The following is a 24,116-nucleotide window of genomic DNA, read 5'->3' on the forward strand; positions in this document are numbered from 1 at the left end:
GCTCATGACAGCCTGGTGATATATAAAGCTCATACACAATTTCCAGATATAGAAGAAAACTCAATGAGTTGTCATATATTTTTAGAAAATAAACTCAAATGATTAGGTAAGTAGGTTTATAATTGCATGGAAAAAATATCTTGTGAAAATGCGATCCTCTTTTCCAGTCAATCAAGATAATACAGGTTTGGCTATGGCCAGTGTATAGTAGAGCTGGCTTATATCTTTCCTACTCTGTATTCAGTGATGTCACATTAGCAGTTTGAAATCAGTCACAGTGGTAGTTATTTGTATTACAGAAATCAGTAAAAGCTACAGATCAGAGGTTACTTTCCCATCTTAAAGAGCCATTAAACATTTTCCATCATACCAATGGCAATAGCCATTATTCCTTTAAAATATAATTCATTTTTTTATTGTTCATAAGAATCTTACTTGAAGATCTCAATGGTTGGTGTTTTCTGTATAAATCTGTCTTCCTGGAAAAAAATTTAAATGTTTCCCATTAGTTATAGTAACAGAAATGTTAGACTTCACTGTGAAAGGATAAATATGTGAGGCCTTATCCATAGAAAAGTTCCTCTTTTCTTATCAAGTTGTACCCTATTCAGAATAAACTGCTCAAAATTTGGATTTTTATCTAAAAAAATAAAATGGTATCCTATTTTTAACTCAAACCATGCTTATGAAGCAAAATATTTAGACTTCAAATAGAATCTAACAGATTTTAATTCTGTCAAAAATGTCTATTTCATAAAAGGTTAATTAAAAATATTTTGTAAAAAAGTATAAAATAAACAATTTTATTAGGCGAATTCATTTATTTGACACATTAAATTAGGCAAAGAAAAATATATGCAACTGCATAAAAAGAATCACATTCTCCTATGACTTGAACACACAGCAGTGGTCAAAAATAATGAATTATGGAATGAATCCCAGGATTAATGCAAAAACACCCTGTACAGAAAAACTTCAGGCTTCTAACTTCACTGAATCCAGTACTAAACGTGCTTCTTTATATTCCTCAGCTTCTTCCAACTCTTTTTCACTCTCCTGAAATAAAATATAATAAAGAGATTTATCCTTCTCAAACTTCAGTATTTTATTATTTACTCAAATATTACAAACCACCAACACCTCAAAAATTAAAAGAGAAAGGATCTCAAGCCTCATCTAAATAGAGTGTAATTCCACATATTTTCCATAGTTTTGTTCTTTCTTTACAGGGAAAAGAAATAGGTTTGATTTGGTTTCACTGTGTATTCTCATACCATAAGTGAAAAACATGGTCATCAAAAGCTATTGACACTTATTAAATAAAAACTTCAGAAAAAATTTAAAATTTATTCTTATTTTGTCAACATATCACCATACAAAAGGATTATTAATTATAGACTAAAAGTAAAAAATGACTTATTAACATGTTACATATATGATAAAATTCAGACCAAAATAATCCCACTACTCACAATGACAAAGAAGACTACTGCTGTCACACCAGAGTTAAGAACAATCTTTGAATTAGAAAAGTGAACTGCCTGCTTGTTAATGAGTATTATATACCTTACTATAAGGAAACAAAATACTAACATCTTTCCTTTTCTGATATTTAAAGACTGATTTTTTCCTTGATACTTTATACACAAAATTTTTACTAATATAATGGCAACAGATAAATGAAATAGTGTCATCTAAGTTGTTATGCATAAGAAATTTTGTTTGATTTTTAATAAATAAATGAAGCTATCTATGGGCAGCAATTCATGTCAGATCAATAAAAGATGGAAATATACAAGCAGTTACAGAGCATAGGGAATAAAGTGTTTGTGTTCTTTTAATGAAAACTTAAAGCAAGACGACGAAGAATTTGCTTAACTCAGACTATAGGTAAGAATTTCTTAAACTTCTGCATTATACCTAAACATGTCTTGTTCTCTGTCAGTAAATATAAGCTCTTTGAGGGTAGAGATATTGTTGAGTACATCTTCAGACACAAGTACATCATCCAAAGACAATATATTTTTCAAGCAAATTCTATTACATTCTCAGCAACTAGATTCATGAGAGAAAAAACCACTTAAATTGTCAGAAAATACAAATGGTGCTTCTGTCTTAGATAGTATTTTAATAGAGTAATTATTTCCTGTTTTCATCTATCTTTTATTTTAAAATCATAGCTTCATTTTGGCTGTCAAGAAGTTATCCTGCCTTAAATGATTCCTATAAATAAAAACATAGAGTTCTGTATCAAAATTAAAATGTGAACATTTCTCTCTTCCTACAGATTTAGTCCTAACATTATTTTTGTGGGAAAATAAATCTCATTATCTTTCAAAGAATACATATGATCATTCTGAAAAAGTGTAACATTATCTTTGTTACACAGGGAACTATGAATCAGGAGACAGCTGTGTAGCTAGTAATTAATATTAGCTCAAGAAATAGAAATATGAGATTAGTAAATGTTAGAATTCATCAAATTATCATCAAGCAAAAATAACAATTGGCTTGTACATAGTATTATGCTTTTATCTCTGTATCAGTGTTATCCAGCTCCAAGTTAATGAGAGGACAGCCTATATTACAGGGATTTTTTTTCTCTGCCAAATTAATTTAGGTTTGAATCTGAGTGAATTCTAGATACTTTATTTATAATGGCCCAAATTCATTTAAAACATTTGGATCTTCTAAAATTTTAAACAATTTACTCATTTTAATGTGTCAAAAAAGATCTTTATATATGAAACCAAAAAACTCAATATATTGCTGGATAATATTAGTACTATGACTACATATCATATTAATGCAAATATATTTAATTAACTTAAGTTTAAATAAAAAATAAACATACTAGACATAGTACTTTGGAGGCATAACTTAAAATTAAAACCCCATTAATTATTTTAAAATATACAGGTAAACAAAGTAAGTGAACAAAATCTGTCACCAACTAGTTTGCAGTGTGAAATATTTAAATTCTATATATTAGATTGAAAAACTTTTAAACATAAGACAGGAAAGTACTTACTAATATCTGCAGAAGATCGGTATATGCAGCTTCCAACCTGCGCTGGCAATCTGGGATCATCATCCGGGACTCTTGCAGGATCTCGGCCTATAACGAGAATCTCTGTGAGACACGAAGAGATGGTAGAACTTAATGTGTGTAGCTTATACCTCTGGAAATATCTAGAGTGATTTAGAGGAATCAGAAAAAAAATTATGGTTACATAAAACGGTTCAACATATTTTAATTTAAATTGTGCTTATTAGAAGTTAGAAAAAATGACTATCATACTGTAAAATAAACAAAGTGTAAGTTTTAGATATAAACCTTTTTAGTAATCACCTTCTTGTACTAAGTAAAAATTAACTGAAAAGGCTTTTCATAGAATATTTATTTTAAAAGGCTATTTAAAATAAAGGATTTCTCCTGCTGTCACAAAGCACCTTTATCCAAAATGGGATCAGCTGGTTAGCTGGTTATATAAATATCTCCTGCATCTTTTGAGTAATAAAGAAAAACAGGGTTCAGATAATATCACATGGAGATAATTACTGCATGAAAAAAGTTATTGAGTTATTGATCACATCGTGTGCACACTGCAGGAGGTTCTCACTGAAAGACAGAGGTAAAGAAAAATGAAAGGCAAAGACCAGCAGGTTCATATTTTTGATGCTTATCATGCATAAAAAGTTATTACTTATCCTTGTACTTCATTTTAGGAGAGAGATTATTCTCCCCATGCAGTTTGAGCCAAATTACCAACCTGGCACCCCTCTGAATGTGAACTTCTGCCTATTCATCCCAAAAACAGACACTACAGAATTAAACACAGAAATATTCATTCTGGAAGATATTTCTGGTCTTAAAATCATTCAAAACTGGACTGTAACATATCAAATCATAAAAGGGGGAAAAAATCAAATCAATGACTGAGAAACCCAATCAAAAAGAGGATAAATAATTTAGTTTCAGATGTTGGAACACAAATAAGTTTTTTCCCTAAGGTAAGTAGGAAGCTTTATTTCCTTAAACTATTCTCATTAAGAGACACAGAGATCATTTAAACATTTATTTCCAAAAACTCATGTCTGGTCAAATACCTTTGGTTAAATGGGTATAAAATCTGAACTTTTACTAAGAAGCTTTATTACCTAGCCTATATAAAATAAAAAAGACAGAATTTAATGGTAATCATACTATGTTTTAACAGAAATTTTACTAAGTCTCAGTACCTTCCTTCTTCCTTTCCCCAATAGTTCTGTCATAGCATACACTGTAAACAAAATCAGAATTATAATATACAAGAATGCTCTCTTTCCACATTTTCTTAGGTGAAAATCTATTCCTAAACTCGTAACTTTTTTACTAATATGACACAGGCTGAAATTTCAAATGTAGGACTTTATTTCGCAGCTAACCAGGCCATGCCTAGATATTTAATTACTGCCGCTAAACTATTTTTGTTTATCTGGTTAGTATGAATACATGTAAAAAAATCAGTGACAGGCCTATTTCATTGGGTAAGCAATTCATATTTCCTCCCCTATGGACGTTCCTTTAGAATAGCCTATAGTAATTAACCGAGATAAAATGAATATAAAGAATTAGGTCAAACACATGATAAGCCAAAATGTATACTTGTAAGCTTTTTTTTTTTTTTTGAAAGCTTTAGTGTTGTCAGTGAAATAAACTTTAAACAATGCTCTCCAAATTAACTTCTATTTGTTATTATTATTATATCATTATAGAGCAAGAATCCTTAAGTAGTCTATCAAAATAGGACTCTGAGCAACATGGGGCCAAACTCCAGTCTCTCCTGTACACCAGGGTCCAATTCATTCAATAAGCTTACTATGTATTTGCAGGATGCCAGGTACAGGGGATACAAAGATGAAAAAGAGAAGGTCTCTGTCATCCAATCTGGTAAAGGAGCATAAACATAAAAATAAACATTTGACACTTCTTTTACAAGACCATGCCATGGGGAGCCAAAGGCATACAGTACAGTGATGACTATGATTTGAAATCCATAAAGCATATCTCTATCAAGGCCATAAATCATACACTTTACCTTGAAACAATGAATTATAACCATCAGGAATAAATTAACAGACAGTACATAAGGTGTGATTATAAAGTAAAGACATTCCTCAAAATACTTTCACTACACTAAATGAATATTATCTTTCAAAGTGCTGCCCTTGGGAGGGAGTCACTCAAATGATACCTTTGTTTAAAATATCTGAATAAACTGTCAGTTTATTCTAAGACTGACTATGACAAGACTGAGGTTAAATCAGGATCTTGGCACAGATTGGGAGGTACAAGGAACCTAAGGAATACAACAGGATGCAATCCTATTGATGTCTTCTTGTTTTTGAAGCAAGTTCTGATTTGGGGGGAAGTTATTCAAGTAAAATGAGTTAGGAGAGTCTTAGAAAGGCTCGGATAACAACAATGAATAAACTATTAAACTAAAATCTGATAAATTTTCGTTAAAATCGAACACATATAAATCAAAAAGGAAAAAGCCCTAATTGGCAGATCTTCATTTCTTTCCAGAAAGAAGAGTTCTGTGAAATGATCTAGCTAATGTCCAGTTCTTTTGGTATTGCTTGATTGTGATAAGGTTTCTAGGTTCTTTAATGATGCTGTTCATTCACCCAAGGCTGGTTATACCTATAATAATCTATAGACACTCTACTATTGGATATTGTCTGCTTCTGGAACCAATGGTAACTGCATTAGTTCGCCAAACTGAGATCTACAGAAGTTCAGAGGTTATGGGAACAATGGTTAAGTCTTTCCTCTTACACGGTGGTAAAACAGTCATGTGCTAATAAACATGTCAAGAAATCCACTTGAGAAAGGAAGAAAATGGCAACTTATGTGAGGTGATGAATATGTTAAGTAGTTTGGTGAATATTTTGCAATGTTTACATATATTAAATCATCAGGTTGGACACCTTAAATATACACAATTTTAAACTGTCAACTATACCTCAATAGAGACACTCTGACTGAGAGACAGGTGGAGAATCACAGAGTCAGAAGGGATATAAGCAGTCATTTAGTCTAGTCTCAATTTGCAAATGAGAAAGTTGAGCTCCAAAGTGCTTAGCTAGTTGACAGGGTCTGAGTCACAGCCTGTGACTCTCTGATTTCAAATCTAGCATATGAATTAGTGGTAGTGGCAGCCAATCACCAAGATGACCCCCAATGATCTTCACCCTCCTGGAATTCCTGCTCTTGTGCAGTCACTTCCCATATTAAATTTGGGTTGGCCCTGTGTGACCACTGAAATGTAGAACAGGTGAGATTCTGGGATTTATGATGAGACTAAGTCTTAAGAAGCCTTGCAGCTTCCACATGGGCTTCTTGAAATGCTCACTTTTGAGAAACCCTTTAGATAGAATAGATAGGTAGGTAGATAGGTTAGTAGGTTAGGTAGGTTAGGTAGGTTATGTAGGTTAGGTAGGGTGGGTAGGTTAGGTAGACAGACAGACAGACAAAAGAAGAAAAAATTCATTTGACTTGTGTTTGTGGTTATTGCTGAATGGTTAAGGATGTAAGAAGAATCCCATGAGTCAAAAATAATCTGGGCCCTTAAACCCTAATATAGCAGTAATTACTTTAAATAGAAATGGTCTAAATTCACCAGCTAAGACAGACATTCACAGATAGGACCCAAATTTTTGCTGTCTACAAGAAACTCACCTCAAACATAATAAAATAGACAGATTAAAAATGAAACTATGGAAAAAGATATATCATGCAAACATGAAAATAAGGAGTGGCACTATTAATATTGGATAATTGGACAGCTTTAAAATACATAAAACAAAACATGATAAAGCTAAAAGGAGAAACAGACAAATCCACAAATATATTTTGGAATTTCAATATCCCCTTCTTAGCAACTGACAGAAATACCAGAAAAAAAATCAGCACCAGCAACCAACAAGATCTAATTAACATTTATAGAATACTCTACCTAAGGAAAGAAAATACAAATATGTGAAACATTCGCAGCAGTACACAATATACTAGGTCTAAAAACAACAACGAAAACAAAACAAAAACAAAACAAAAATAAGTGAAGGACAACAGGAAAATCTTTAAACTCTGAGAAATTAAACAGCACATTTCTAAATAACCCATGAGTCAACAAGTCTCAAAGGAAACAGAGAAATATACAGATAAATGAAAATGAAAATATAACGCATCAAATTTTGCAGGGTTCAGCTAAAGCAGTACTGAGAGGGAAACTTATGGTACTAAATGCTTACATTTAGGATAGAAGATCCAAATTAAAAATCTAAGTTCTTAGTTCAGGAATCTAGAAAAAGAGGAGTAAAATAAACCCGAAGCAAGCAGAAAGAAGGAAACAATAAGATCAGAAATGAATGAAATTAAAAACAGGAAAACAAGAGAAAAATCAATGAAAAAGAGCTGGAGTTTTTTGGGTGGAAAAAAAGATAAACCTTTTTAAGACTGACAAAGATAAAGTGAGAAGGCACAAATCACCAATATCAGTAACAAAATGGAGGATACCAATAAAGATCTTGCAACTATTAAAAAAAGAAAAAAGAAATACTATGAAGAATTTTATAATATTGTTTATAATGCTCATGAATTCAACAACTTAGAATAAATGGACCAATTCCTCAAAAACTACAAACCACTAAAATACACCTGATAACCTGAATAGTTCTATAATCATTAAAGAAATTGAATTAGTAATTAGAAAGTTCCTGAAAAAGAACTCTATAGGCCCAGATGGTTCCACTGGACAATTTTATCAAATATTTAAAGAATCAACACCAGTTTTACACAAATCTTTCAAGAAAAGAGGAGGAAACATTTCCCAATTCATTTTATAAGACAAGTATTATTAACTTGAAACCAGACATACACAGTATAAAAAAAGAAAACTGAAGATTATTATTTCCCATAAACTTAGATACGAAAATTCTGAACAAAATATTAGCAAACTGAATCCAGCAACGTATAGAAAGAATGAAATACCATGATCGATTGATTGAGAAGGTATGCAAGCCTGGTTCAATACTTGAAAATCAATCCATGTAATCCACAATATCAACAGGCCAAAGGAAACTCAAATGATCTTATCAAATAACACAGAAAAAGTATTTGACAAAATCCTACACCCTTTTATCACCAAAAACACTCAGCAAACTAGAAACAGAAGGAGCACTTCGTCAACTTAGAAAAGACCATCTACAAAAATCCAACGGCTATTATACTCAATGGTAAAAAACTGAATGCCGTCTTCTTAATATTGGAACAAGGATGTCAACTCTCACTACTCTTACTCAATACAGCACTATGAATCCTAGCAAAAGGCAATAAAGCAAGAAAAAGAAATAAAAGACATGCAGACTGAAAAGAAATGAAACTGTCCCTATATGCAAATGACATGATTGTCTATATAGACAAGACTGCCCATACACAGTCTTTGTATTGTCAGAAAGAATCTACAAAAATACCTAACACTCATAACTGAGTTCAGCAAGGTCACAGGTTATAAGATCAATATACAAAAAATTCATTGCACTTCTATATCTAAAAATAAGTACTGTATATGGAAACTGAAACTAAAAACAATACATTTATAATAGCTTCAAAGAAAATGAAATACTTTGTTATAAATCTAACAAAACGTGTAGGATTTGTATGCTGAAAATTACAAAATGCTGATGAAAAAAGCCATATCTAAATAAATTGGAATTTACCATGTTCATTGATTGGAAGGCTCAGTGTAGTAAAGACGTCAATTCTCCTCAAATTGATCTAAAGGTTTAACACAATTTCTACCTAAATCTTAGCAAGGTGTTTTAAAGACACAGATAAGATTATTTTTTAAATTTTATGAAAAGGTAAAAGAACTCAAATAGCTAAAACAATTTTGAAAAAAAAAAGTGAGAGGACCCACTGTTAAGGCTTACTATATAGCTACATTAATCAAGACAGTATGGTACTGTTAAGGATTGATACAGATTAATGAACCAGAAGACAGAACGCAAAATAGACCCATATAAATATGTCCAACCGGTTTTTGATAAAGGTACAAAAACAATTCAATGGAGGAAGGATAACCCTTTCAACAAATGTTGCTGAAGCAACTGGGCACCCACAGGCAAAAAAAGGGAACCTCTAACTAAACCTCATACCTTATACAAAAATTAACTCAAAATTGATCAAAGCCTTAAGTGTAATATATAAAACCACACAACTTTTAGAAAAGAATAGAAAATCTTCAAGACCTAAGACTAGGCAAAGGGACCTTAGATTTGAGATCAAAAGTATGAGTCACAAAAAGGAAAGTAGTATTAGTCGTAAATTAGATGATTTTCAAAATTAAAAACTTGCTCAGTGAAAGACCCTGGTTAAGAGGATAAAAAGACAAATTACATACTAATAGAAAGTATTTACAAAACACAAATATTCACAGCAGCTTTTTACATAACAGCCCAAACCTGTAAACAATCCTTTAATGGTTTATCTGTGGTACATCCATACCATGGACTACTACTCAGCAATAATAAGGAACAAACCATTGGTACATTTAATGATTTTGATGGACCGCAAAGGAATTAAGCTAAGTAGGAAAAGCCAATTTCAAAAGGCTACATATTATATGATTCCATTCCATGTTGTACAACATTCTTGAAAGAGCATTAATTAGGATTTAGGGATGGAGAAAACGGGCTATAAAGAGGTAGTACAATTCTCCATCTTGATTGTGGTGGTATTTACTCATACTACACATGTGATAGAACTAAATACACACACACACACAAACGAATACATGTATGATTAGTGAAATATAAATAAGCTCTATGGTGTATCAATGTCAGTTTCATGATTTGGATATTGTAATATAATTATGCAAGATGCTAACACTGCAGGAGGAATGGTAAAGGGTGTATGAGACCCCCATGAACATTTTGTGCAAATTCCCTTGAATTTATAATAAAAAACAAAAAGCATATGTACAAATGGAATACCATTTATAAACCTGAGTATATGTACTGAGACAATAATATTTTCTTGCATGACTGGAAGTTATTTTAAATAATATTTTCATTATTGAAAAAAAAAAATCTGGTACTTCTTGCAGAATCAGCCCTATGAGAGACCCCTGGTTAAAATCCTCTTTTCAGACTGAAGCCTACTATTATTTTCCACATATTTAATGAAAAAAATTTCCCCTTCATTTTTAAGAATATCATATTGTGAATGTTAACTCATGTTTCAAGTAAATCACAAAAAAACTGTGTGCATCCTTCTCAAAAAGCCAAATTTCACATTTCAATTACATGTAATAATTGCAAAGATTTTTTTAAGAAATCTTGGTTGAAAAATTGTACCAGTTTATCTTTTTAACATTACTTCTGAAAAATAAGAAATGAGTCATGCCTTAGGTGAAACAACAGAGATATGTTTGATTGTGATTATTGCCAATCATTTCTGCTCCAGAAAAAGTTAAAAAAAAAAAGATCAGAATATTTTCACTGGTTGAAGGCAAAATCATCTGTATCCATCCCTAATTGAGAGATGAGGGGAGTGAAGAAAAAAAGAGGGATCTCATAAGCAGAGATAAAAGCAATTTGGGCAATATTTGAATGTTGTGTAATATTAATAAGCCAGAAAAGAAAAAGATAGCAGAATAACTCTTTGAATGACTAGTATTTTGGCCTCTTAGGGTCCTGAAACTTTTGCCTAGTTATGTGTTTTAAAAGAACCAAAATTAGGCATAGTCCAGGAGAAGTCAATCTGGACAAGCAATTTCAGGCAAGAAGTTTGGTAGGGACTGACAGACAGCATCATAAGTGTGTGCTGTAAAACAGGGCCAGTTCAGAAGATCCAGCAAAACTAGAGCAAAATGGATCCAAGTGAGAGAGTAGCCAAGGTAGTGAGAAGCAGCTGAGGAGAGCATTTAATTCAGAAGAGGAGAACATACAAGGAGCAGAGTAGAGAACCTGTGACATGCAGCAATTGGCTTCACTGATATTTTCTAAAAGGGGCACAGTAAATTTCAAGAAACCACTACCGACTTTAAAGTCCTAGGCAATCAGGAATAGCACAGTGCTTCGGGAAATGCCACTCACGTTGTAGTATAACAAAAAAAAATGAATGGCTGGCCACAGTAAAGCTAAAGCTAGGAAAAGGAAATTGAAGAAAGCATGTAGGTTGGGCTAAAGACAAGGTTTTGTAAGACTCTGAAACAAAATTGTAATTGACAAGTGCATATATTACAGGTTGATAATAGCAAAGAAAAAATTTTATTGCTCTGTAATTAGATATGGGATGGTATTTTTGAATATGAGTACTTGGTTGACTAGGAATCTAAGAAATCATATTATAAACCATGACCACTATGTCAAAAGAATTTAAAATCAGTGCGTGTAAAAAGAACTTTTGAACAAATATTTTTGTTTTATATCTTAATATGTAATCAATGATATAACTAGTAAATAGCTACTAGTTTTAAATAACAATTAGAATTAGGATTCAATAGAGTTAATCTTTACCTATAGTGATTTTATTGAAAGATGATCAATATGTAAATATAAATAAAAGAGATTCTGTGATAATCTGTGACATTATTTGTAGACTTTTATTTAGAAAGAGAACACATTTATTTCCCACTGCATGTAACTTACAACTTCTATTCTAACTACAGGGCTATTTTAAATTAATTTTTATTTTTTAATTACAGTTGATATTCAGTATTAATTTACATTAGTTTCAGATGTACAGCATAGTAGTTAGACATTTATATAATTTACAAAGCAATCCCCCTGATTAGTCTAATACCCACCTGACACCACACATAGTTATTAAATTATTATTGTCTATATTCGTAGGGCTATTTTAAAATAGATTATTGATGATGGAAAGAAAAAAAAATACTAAATGATGTCACTAGCTACACAATTGGAAAAATAAGCCTGATGGGGTCCAAGAAGGACCTGAATGAAATAGTTACATATTATTGTTATGTTTCTCTCTAGATATGGGAAAACAATAGATGCATTAAAATGAGAGAGGTATAAAACGTGATATATTTATGGGAGTATATACTGAAAAAGCATTTAACCATCATAATTTTAAGAATCAAAAAGTTAAAATCCACATGTAATTTCTTATAAAGAGCAGTTAGTTCATAAAGGTCATCATACTGGGGGACACACTATATTTACTATCTGTTCACAAATCCTCCCTTAATTTATGAATATCTGACACAAAAATGTTCTCTGATATACTACATATAGTAGAAAGCAGGCTCTCCTAGAAGCTCAAGAAAAGAAGGTTCTCTTCCTGGATAGCCAGGGGAAGATGATGTTTCAAGTGCCACTGTATTCCTTTTGCACTGCAGAAAGCAACTACCTACAGAAAAATTCACTTTAATTAATTTGCAAAATTAAAATTGAATTAAGTGTGCACTATTACCATTTGTAACATAAGTTACATGATGAAAACCATTACGAGTTCATAAAACTGATTTAAAAAATAGGCCATGAGATATATCTGTATAAGCTTGCTCTGGACATTGGATTTTAAGTAAAGGAGCAAGTGATCCAATGTACATTTTAAAGAAATCAACCTGGCTGTTGTGATGGGGAAGCAATGGATGGTGTCAAGACACAAAGAGGCATGTTAGTTAGGAGGCTTTTGCAATAGTACAAGCAAGAGATGATAGGGAACTAGACTAGGATAGTGACAGTAGAGGTAAAAAATAGAATAAGAAACAGGTCTTGGTGATATTAGATGTGATTATTAGAAAGAGAAGTATCAAGAAGAGACTCACTAAATTTTTGGTTTGGGTATCTGGATAAGTGGAAGTAACCATTTACTGAGAGGAGGAAAACAAGAGAAGGAATAGCTTTTTGTTTTAGGGGAGTGGGTTGGGTTGAGGGAAGACCAAGATTTTTATTTTGGAACCCAAGAGGATATGTGAAGCAGGTGATTAGTTGAATATACATAACCAGGAGTGGTCAGTCCTAGAGATATAAATGTGGGAGATTCTAGTACTAGAATGAATGCCAAGTAAGCAGGGATTTGGAGGATTTTTGTTTGTTCTGTTGTTTTTAATGCCATGACTAAAAGAGTACCTGGAACAGTATTCGACAAGTAGCAGGAGTTCAAGAAGTATCTGCCGAGTGAATAAATAAATGGGCATAAAGATGGTACTTGAAGTTATAGGAGAGTATGAGATTACCTAGAGAGGAACTGTAGGTAGAACTCTTACAGATTTAAAAAGAGTGTGTGTGTGTGTGTGTGTTTTACCCACGCAGAAGGGGGAATCAGTAGACAGGTGTGTGGGGCAGGGGAGAGGAGAGAAGGAGAGTTTCAGCAAAGGAAAGTGAAGAATAACAGCAGTGAAACAGAAGGAAAACCAGGAGGCTTTTCTATCAAAGATGCCAATATAAAAAAGTGTTTCAAGGAGAGAGTGTTACTTGTGTCAAATGCTATTTGGGTTATGTAAAATGAAGACAAAGAAGTGAGAATGTCATTAATGGTTATAACAAAGGCTAAAGCACATAATCTACATAATAGGAAGAAAGGTACTATAGGTACAGATGCAGGTAGGTTGATAGATTTTGTGGTGGGAATGTGAGGAAGTTCCCCTGAGCTTCTGTTTTCTTAAGGAATTATGAAACAAGTGTCAGCAAAGAGTAAATAATAAATGCTACACTGGGAATAAATAAGGTGTTATGAGAGCACAGAGGAGGGGCACCTAACTCAACCCTGAGGTGGAGTGTAGGGGAGGTTTAAAGGATAAATAGGAATTAATAAGAAGAGGGTACACAGGAGAAGTAGGAAGAGCATCCCAGACATGTGCAATATCTCAGAAGCAAAGGAGAAAGGACACGTTCAGAAAACTAAAAGGCAGAACCTAAGAGGTCCAGGTAGGGACTGGCAAGAGATGAGGTTGGAGAGATAAGCAGGTACCAAAATCAAGAAAAGCCTTGTTTGCAATGCTAAGAACACAGAAATTTATCATAAAGATAATCAGAAGTAGCTACTGATTATATATAGTTATATATTTATTTTGGTGGTCATCACATCAGTTTTGGGAAAATATTGTGAATTTAAATACATATTAAATATGAGATTAGGTCATTTTTACATTTAATACTTAAAACTGGAGAGGCAGTATAGTTTAATGGTTAAGGCTACAAACTTCAGAGCCAGAATGCCCATGTTCAAATCCCAGCTATGCCATTTAGCAGTTGTGTGACCCTGGGCAAGTTATTTAATCTATGTTTCAATTTCCTCATTTTTAAATAAAGGTTTTAATAGTAAAGAAGTAAATGATAGGACCTTCTCAGAGGGCTGTTAATATATTAGTTATTAAAGTATTCTGTAAATGCCAGCTATTATTATTTAAGATATAATTTTACCTGCTTTTTAATGGCATAATTTTCACCATCTTCAGCTTTCATTTTTTCAATCTTTTCTTCTTGTTGTTTTGCTTCTTTTTCATACATCATTTTTTCTTTGGCCAACCTATCAATAAACCAAAAATGTTTCAGAGAATTAACTTTCTTTCTAGCAAACAGATCATGAGAAACAAACTATGTAAATATAAAACACACTTAAAATACCGAAGTATATGTACTAGATGGGGAGGAGGGGGAAAAGAAGAAAAATACTTTAGCCATTGATGTAAGTATGATTCTCATGCTCTTAAGTCCTATACCTGTTTAAAGCAAGTATAATCTATCAAAGCATGCAATTCTTAAATTTTTAATTAAAAACATTTCATTGTAACTGTATTTAAAATGTAAAAACAACACTCAAAATTATTACATACTAACATTTGTCTTGCTTTTCTTTGTTTTTGACACGTTTTCCAAACTTTTACACATGTACTTGAAACAACATAATGGCAAAAGTCCAGCTTACTGGTAAAAAAATCAGTATATTGTATGCCAAATCCAAAATAAAAAAAGGTTAGATTTTCAACAACTGAATTGTTTGACAAGTATTCATTGTACATGTAATTTTATGCCTGACCTTCCTTGTGTGATGGACTGGGATAGATAATTTACACATGGTTCTTGCATGGAAAAGTAGTGGAAATAAACAAATATTTATTCACTAAAGCAGGAAAAGGTATTGATGAAGATCAGGAAGATTTTCAACAATAAGGAATAGAGAAATACAAAGTTCTACTGATTATTCCTCAGATAACAAAAATTCAATTAACCGTAACAGTTCAATCTTCTCTAATTCTGGTTAATAAAAATTTTAATATAAAAGTATAGTCCAGGAAAACACTAACATTCTTTACACACATTATCTAAAAAGAAGAAAAAGTTCTCATAGTCCATACATATTAAAAACAACTTTCTCCATCTGGCTTGCTACTTCTAGACATAATATTGCTAGAATGGAATTTAAAAGTCGGATTAGAGCATGGCTTTTGTCTAATCATTTGCAATGAAGATTCTTAAGTGGATTTCAAAACATGATTAATTTTCATAGTCTAATAGGACTTAGTATAATTTTAGATATCTAAAAAAAATCTACCTGGAAGGCTTTTAAGTCAAATTTTAAGTCTGGATTTAAATTGCCACATAAACTACATACTAAACATTAAAATGCTAAAATGTTCCAGTTGGAATTTTGAGGTATGCATGAAAGGCTCAACCTGTCCCTCATGATCTTGTGTTACCGACACAGGACATATAACAAAATGTTAACAGTTTTTACAGTAGAATGTCATCTTCGAACACTCATCCTAAACTATCTCAAAGTGAAAAAAAAAATAAAGTGCAAAATAGGTATAAATTTTATGTTGCCATGAATATAAACAGACAAAGGATACTCAAAACACAAATAACAAAGGATACCTGGTAAACTACTATTTGTGGTTACCTGAAGAGAAAAGCCCTAATGATTTGGGGTTGTGGGGTTACCTGGGAGGTAAATAGGGAAGCTTTCATTTTCTGCCTTTCTTTAAATTAAGTCTGAGGCGTTTTCCCTTATGTATAAATATTACTTTTATCAAAAAAGTTATATGCTAATGATTATCTCTGAATGGCACAATTCTAAATGATTTTAAAGTCTGTTGGTTATTCCTTTAGTTAGATTTAAAATATTTTCTAGAATAAAGCAAAATTCAATTAGAAAGATACCTAAATATATCTAATAGTTTAAATTCTCTAAACACTGCTCTCCTTTGCAAGTCTTACAAATGTTATGTTAAAATAAGTATAAATAAAAAGTCATGATTTATTATATTATATGATAAGTGTAAGTGGCCAGAAATAAAATGCCACATATTGTATGATTCTATTTACAGGATATAGCCAGAGTAGGCAAATCTATAGATAGAAAGTAGATTAGTGGTTGCCTAGCACTGGGGAGGATGTGGGAAATGGGAGGGTAATAGCTAAAGTGTTTGAGGTTTCTTTTGGGGATGATAAAAAATGTTTTAAAACTGATTGTGATAGGTGCACAACTTCGTAAATACACTAAAAACAAATGAATTGTAGATTTTAAATGAGTGATCTGTATGGTATGTGAATTGTATCTCAATAAAGTTGTTAACAAAAAGGAAAAAAAAGCTTGTGACTATAAAGTCAGCTTCCAGGGAAAGCTTCCAGGATTGGATATATTTAAACCTGAACTAAGTGAAACATGTGAACATTACATATAAAAATCTTCATTTGACTTACAAATTAAAACTACTTTAACAATAATTTTTAGTATTAAGACAAAAATATTTATCCTCCCAGATTTAATATTTCAAAATAAAATCATTAACGTATTATCACTATAAATATTTCTTTAAAAGTTCCTTTTAAGTAGTAAAAGAAACTTCCTTGGACAGACACGGCAAGTTGCCAGACTGCTTTAAATAAGACCTAAAGATAGTGTTATTTGATTCACAATGTTAAAAAGAAATAAAAAACAAAACCAGATTTATTACTAGATTAAACAACTGGAAGATTTAACATATAAGTCTGGATTTCTGGCTTCTCTTGGATGTTTTCATCAGAGAACACGGGAGCTGCATTCTCACTACTGGATGGAGCTAAGTAACGACTGATGACTGTTTTAGAGGAGGCATGTGTTATTTGCATTGCCCTAATTCACACAACTCCCTGTTTCCCAAATACTCAGGCCTTATACTTGACCCCTGTAAACAACTAAGTTTGCAATCTGTGTGCTGGAGTAACTCGCACATCATCAATGCATCAGTTTCAATACTGCTTTTTAAATTATCTTTACAGAATTGCAATTATTATTCATAATATCAGGAATGCTCAGAAACCACTGGGATTAGCAATGAAACTTTCAATCTTCCTAAATCTGGTAGGTTACTAAATTCCCCTAGAACATTAAAATAGCTAGGATTGAACAGGCTGTCAGAAAGAAGCACATTCAATAACATCCTGTAATTCAAAGACTTAGAACAAGGGTTGGCAAACTATGGCCACTGAGCCAAATTTGATGAGCCATGTGTTGTTGTATGCTCTGAGAGCTATGAAAAGTTTTCATATGTTTAAATGATTAAAAAAATTTAAAAATATTTTGTGACAAGTAAAAATTATATGGAATTCAAATTTCAGTGTCCATAAATAAATTTTTGTTGGAACACAACCATAGTAATTCATTTATGTATCATCCATGGCTCCTTTCATGCAATGACAGCAGAGATGAGTAGATGTGATGGAACTACAAAGCCTAAAATATATATTATCTGGTCTTTTACAAAAAAGTGTTGCTGACCTTTGACTTGCAAGACTTCTACTTAACTCTATCCAACCCCTACTTCGCTATCTTAGCATTTAACACACTACAGTGAAGCCAGTTTACTTGCTAGGTCTTAAGTTTCTAGAAGACAGGATTAGGTAGTATGCCTATTATATTACTGATATATAGTAGGCACTCAACGTATGTTGAATGAATACAAAGTTGAGTCTAAAAATTTCACTACTGCCTTTTAACATTGTCAATTTAGAGAGATATATAAAACAATTCTGAAGTGGAACAAAAGAGATTTGCAAAACTTAACATATAAGAAATTGTGATTTTTGAGAATAAAATGAAAAGAGTTCGGATTCTATGCCTAGGCCCACAGTCAACTCTGGTTGGTAGTCCAAGCCATCCTATGCGGCTGTACTTACCTATAGAAAATACCGGCAATGACTCCAGCAAAATTGAAGAGACACCTAGCTACATACATATCACATCTGACAAAAAAAGGTGCTGAATATTTGCATGGTTTATTGGAATATAAAAACAAAAGTAGTTTTTGTTTAAAAATGCCATATTTTGTGAAAAGGTTCAGGAAGGAAGTTAGTGAACAGCAAATGTACTGACCCCTCACTCCCCAAAAATCAGTTAGCACCCAGTAATGCCAGTATTTAAAATTAGTGAATAAAATGATAAGGTAATATGTGGTAAGAGAAAGTAGTTCCACTCTCAAACAGTATAAAATCAATGTATTGACAAGTCATATGATGCAAAATAGGTTTTATAGAGTATATACACAATTTCAGCTTCACTAGATATTATCAAATTATTTTCCAAAGTGGTTATACCAATTGATACCAAACCTGCTATATATGAAATTTCCTGTTTCTTCTTGGCATCATGGTGAACAACTGGAATTGTCAAAATCATTACATTTCTGACAATAAGAAGAGTGTGAAATGGTATTATATCATGATTTGAAATACTAATTTCCCTGATAATTTATCAGGTTGTATTTATTAAAATAGTAATTACTGGATAAGTATTTGCTAAATTAATGAATGAATATCTTTGGGTGAATTTGGCTCTTCTTCCCTTCTTTAGGGAAGGCTAAGATTTAATAAGAAAATTTAACTCGAGTATATACAGTTTTAAAATGTTACTAAAAGACTTTTTCTGTAACATGTATGTTTCTATAAATATAGGAATATATGAAAATTGTAAAGAACAAAATTTTAAAAATCATTCATAATCTCACTGATCAAAATGCACATAATTCTGGAATCCAAAAAAGTAAAAAACCAGAAAAATTTAAGTTTGGCCCAAACTCATTTAGCAGCAAAATGTGACCTCAAATGATATGAAACTACCGACTTTATGCATCTTACTAAATATGAATAGTCAGTTCCACTGCAAAAATATTAGTGCTTGACTACATAGTACTTCTCTAGATGCTATTATATAAATGCATACATTACTGTTCCAAAATCTAAAAAATCTGGAATTCAGAAATACGGATGTGCCCAAGAGTTTCATATAAGCGATACAGACCTTATTAACATTGAATATTTTCCACTAGTCTTTTTCTTTAAACATGTATATGTAAAAATTTATATTTTTATATATATAAATAAGTAATAAAGATAATGTATCGTTTCCAATGTCATTAAATGTTCTTTGAAAATATAGCTGTTAGAGGCTATATTTTATAGTATCAATATGAAAGCTTATTAATGTATTATCTTATCAGACATTCAGGCCATCACCATATTATAAATAATACTGTGTTGAACATCTCTACTTATAAATTTTGTGGATGTGTAACATTTTATTAAATAATATTTAAAATATATAATGCCTGATGAGAAATTAGAGTGAATCCTTTCCCAGTAAACCAATGATCATTTACTGATAAATACCTCTTTTTACTACTGATGTGATAAACCACCTTTACATTATTATTAGTGATGTACGAAATATAAATAGTAAAACAATCTACCCTATTTTAGCTCACTACCTGGTATTTCATTTTAGACAAAGGAAATAGTATGTCAGATTTCACTGTTTAAATATTAATAAGAATATCAATATTTAAACAGATATAAAATTAAAAAGAGAAAAATAAGGAAAATGGAATATCAAAGGAAAAGAAGGTAAATCTGATAACCAATAGGAGTTGTAGATAGTTGGAAAAAAAAAAAGCAGGGGAAAATTTTTATTTTAAATTAAATTTTCCAGAGCTGGAATAAAAACAACAATCTTAAATGAAAAGGGCTTTCTGAGTGCCAACGAGAATCAGTGAAAAAAATCCCATAACTATGTGTATTGTTGAGAATTTCCAAGATCCAAGAAAACTGAAGCTTTCAAAAAGAAATAGGTTGCCTATAAAAGGAAAACAAATCAGATTGATATAGTTCATGTTAATAACACTAGATACTGAAGATGACAGAGCAATCCCTTAAAAAGTTCTGAGAGAAAATTATTTATAAACTGGATTTGTAACTATAATAGTGATGGTAAAATTCACTAGCTCACTCACTAGGTGCCAGACATGATTTTATTTTTCCAAGGACATAGCAATAAACAAAATTAAAAAAGTCTCTCTGCTTAATGACATTTATTAATGGGGAAATAAAGACAATAAACAAGCAAAATATACAACATGTGAGATTGTGGTAAAGTACTATAAAAAAGCAGTGAAGAAAGATTGGTATTACGGGGATTTGCAATTTAAAGCCTCTTTGAGAAGGGATATGTTAAAGCATAGAGTTCAGATCTGAAAAAGGCAGTAATTCATGTGGATAACTGATGAAAGAAGTCATGAGCCATGGGAATTTTTTTTAGTTATACAAAAATTCAAAAAGTTTATCTACTATTTCCCCTTCCTGAGGAATTTATTTAAGAATGTACTCCGACAAACTAAAGATGAAAATCAAAAAAAGAAACCAGTTAATATAATGCAACCCTCTAATGAAGAAAAAAGAAATCCATGGATTAAAACTGTGCTGTAAAACTGGAAAATAATCAGTCTAAATGAGAATCTTAGTGTGGAGTCTTTAAGAAGAGGAATGGAATAGATTCTAAAGAACAGATACAATGAGCAGAAAGGTAGAACGGAAGTCATTTATTTCTTTTATCTCAGTAATAAAAATGAAAGACAATTAGAAACTCCAGGAAAAACACCCCCTACACAAAGTTATGATTGTAGTATGAAGCAGTTGATGAAAAAGAAAATGCATTTAACCTGGATTTATAAGAATAATTTCTTTTGCACGGCATAGGATCCACCGAGAAAGAAATGTTATCCTATTCTACATAGTATATTTAAAATAAAATATAATTATAATCTATTAATTCTTTTTCAACTTTTTGAATAGACCTATGAGCAAAAAATACATCTTTCTCCACTTATCTGAAATATTCAATTTATTTCTACGGTTTGGTTAAAAGCTAAGGTATGTCTACAAATTTTTTTCCCAATAAAAATTTGAGATGATCCTGGTCAGCCAATGAAACTTTAGCATTTCATAAAAATTATACTACCACCTGAGTAATCAATTCCCTGTAATAAATCCCTCTGTTTGAAGTCCTAGTATTGTGGTGAAGCTTAATCAATAGTTACAACTCAAGAGATAGTTACAACATTGGCATCCCATGAAACATGATATGTAAAAGATTTAGGCAAAAGCCTGAATCATTTAAGATAAGCTAAAATTAATACATGATAATAAAAGCAGTTAACACATACTGACCACTTACTATGGGCCAAATACGACATCAAAGCATAATACATACATTGCCATTCAATCCTCAAAACAACCCTATAAAATATTCTAAACTATGAGTCCCATTTTAGTAATAACTAAATTTAAATTCATGGAGCTCGTCCAAGTTCTCAGAGCCAAAGAACTCTTTTATTCCAAAGTTTACACTCTTAGCCACTACTGATACACTTTTTATTTTTTAAAGTAATTCTCAAACATTTGAACACACAAAAAACGTTAAAATACAATCAATTGCAGCAGGCATTATTAGTTACCTACGCAACAGCCACTTCTTACCTGCCAAGAGGATCTAATTTTGATTATGATTATTCAGGAAGGCATGTCCTTTTAAAAAAAGAAGTCAATTATAATGATCTTACTCCCTTTGCCAAATGATAGTTTAGGCATGTGTTAAGTGATCCAATTCTGGCCAAAGCTAGAAAAGGGCCATCTGCTGGGGGCTTCTGAGAAGGTTGTCATTCTTCCTACATGTGACATAAGCAGGTATAATTCTCTTTTCTCCCCTGGGTATTGTCACCTGTGACACCAGCCACTTGTGGCAGGTGCCTTGGGATCTTGAGGATATCCCGCCTAAAAGGACATGTCACTTTGGGATGTCAGAGAACATGAATCTTTGATAATGGTATTAAACACTGAATTAACCAACTCTGAAAGCATCCTACCTCCATATATCTTACTGTATGAGATGATAAACATCCCCATAATTTAAGCCACATATGGTTTTTCTATTACTTTGAAGCTGAAAGCATCTGAAGAGATAGTCATTAAAAGCTGAAGATTATTTTGCAGGTACTAAAATAATGCTTACTTATTTGGGGCTAATTCATTCTAAATTGATGTCACTTAGAAATTGAGAAACCTCATCTTTTTCTTATAGACAAATAAACATGAAGAAAGTAAAGAGGAAATTTGCTACATAATATCCAATTTTGTTTCCACTGTATTTAGAAATAGTCCATGTAAATGTTGTACAGAAGTCTCTTTCACACTAAAAACTAAAGTAGTGTAAAACTTAAAAATTTTTTGCTTGTTTTTAATAATCGTGGTGCTTACTGGAGGCTAATTTCCATAATAAATAATATTACCTTCTATCTATATATTTTCAATTTACAAAGTATGTCTATAACATACAGGATATTGGATGCTAAATATTAAATAGTAAAATATCTCCTCTGGAATGAGAAGCAGCTGACAACAGTAGACAGCTATCCCAAACATCGACAAGGCCTGTATACCTATGGATTGATACTGAACTCAGAATCCATTTTGTTTAATTATGTTTATCTGTCTGCTAATGATATTAGTTATAATAGCAGTTATCCTTGTTCTTTGGGTTTTTCTATATAGTCCAATTGTTTACGATTACTGAATATGTATAAGACGTTAATATTCTTTTCATGGGTTATGTAAATGCTAAATACAGAAAAATGGGACAGAAGGCAAAACTTGGATCATAATAGTTCACAATGATCCAGTTTTTTTTTTCTTCCACAACAAAAGCCATAAGACCTGAGTGCCTTCCACTTACCTGCTCCCTTCTGAGGATAATTTGGCCTCAACTCAGATCCCATAGTTACAGTATTTCCCCATCTCCAATGGTCAATAAGATGATGTTGATACTGAGACTTCCTAAGAATGAGACTTTGTAGTGCTGTGAGACCACAGTATCTGATCAAAAAGTTGGCCAAAGGATTGACTGATGACCAAAAGGAGGAGCAGTGGACAAAAAAAAAAAATGGGGTTCTATGGTAAGTAACTTCATAGGGTGATCTGATCACGAATTCCTAAATGGGCAGGTCATAGTGGGCAGTCACACCACAGGTCTGTACCTTCTTTAGTGAGAGGTTTTTAAAAAACCCTGTCCACTGTTCTTGTGCATCTATCTAGGTTAACACACATTTGAGATGTCAGAAGTAATACCCCTGGATACGCAAAACTACCCTTAAGAAAGCAAATCACCTTAACCTTCCTTTAATCAAATCCCCACCCTGCTTTCTCCCACCTTCAAGTAATCTTCCTTATGTAATCTCAAATGCATAAAAGGAGCTGCAAAACTGTTATTCTCTAGAGTATCTGAGATCTTACTCCCTGGAATATGTCGTCAGTTTGGCTCAAATAAACTTTGATATGTTACAGACAGACAGTAACATATCAATGCCCTTAAACTGTAACTTATAGGAAAGTGGGCATTAAGTAAATATTAATGTCTATAAATGATCATGAGGGTAGGGGGGTAAGATGTTCAATGATGCTATAGAGGAAATAATATGGTACCAAGGGAAATGTACCCATTTAGAATTTGGAACTCAGTAACCTCTTGTCAAATGGATTTGAAATCTATATCTTCTCAGTGAAGAGGAAAAAAGTAGTCAAGAAAGGAAAAGAAGTTATTTGATTTACCAGGTAAAGTAGGCAACAAGTTTTTCTGCTAAGCATATCAGGAGACAGCATTCTATAGAAATCAGAGTAAAAAGACTACTTGGAGTGAATTTTAGGCTTTTGAAGACTAAGAGTTTAATAATGAGACCCAGACACACAGAAGAAATACCTTTACAAAAGTATGTTAGGACAAAAATACC

At 32.0% G+C, this 24,116-nt stretch overlaps 1 protein-coding gene across 1 annotated transcript in view; it reads right to left on the reverse strand.

Moving 5' to 3' along the window:
• Positions 1-789: 789 nt before the first annotated feature.
• Positions 790-24,116, reverse strand: part of TBCA (tubulin folding cofactor A) — a 59,893-nt gene continuing 36,566 nt past the window's right edge. The window contains exons 2-4 of the mRNA XM_006913169.3: positions 14,446-14,551; positions 3,032-3,118; positions 790-1,056 (exon numbers count right to left, since the gene is read on the reverse strand). Coding sequence (XP_006913231.1) covers positions 976-1,056; positions 3,032-3,118; positions 14,446-14,551 — 274 coding nt within the window. The 3' untranslated portion in view covers positions 790-975. The remainder of the gene's footprint in view (positions 1,057-3,031; positions 3,119-14,445; positions 14,552-24,116) is intronic.

Source organism: Pteropus alecto, unplaced genomic scaffold, assembly GCF_000325575.1.
Source record: "Pteropus alecto unplaced genomic scaffold, ASM32557v1 scaffold20, whole genome shotgun sequence".
NCBI classification, from domain to species: Eukaryota; Metazoa; Chordata; class Mammalia; order Chiroptera; family Pteropodidae; genus Pteropus; species Pteropus alecto.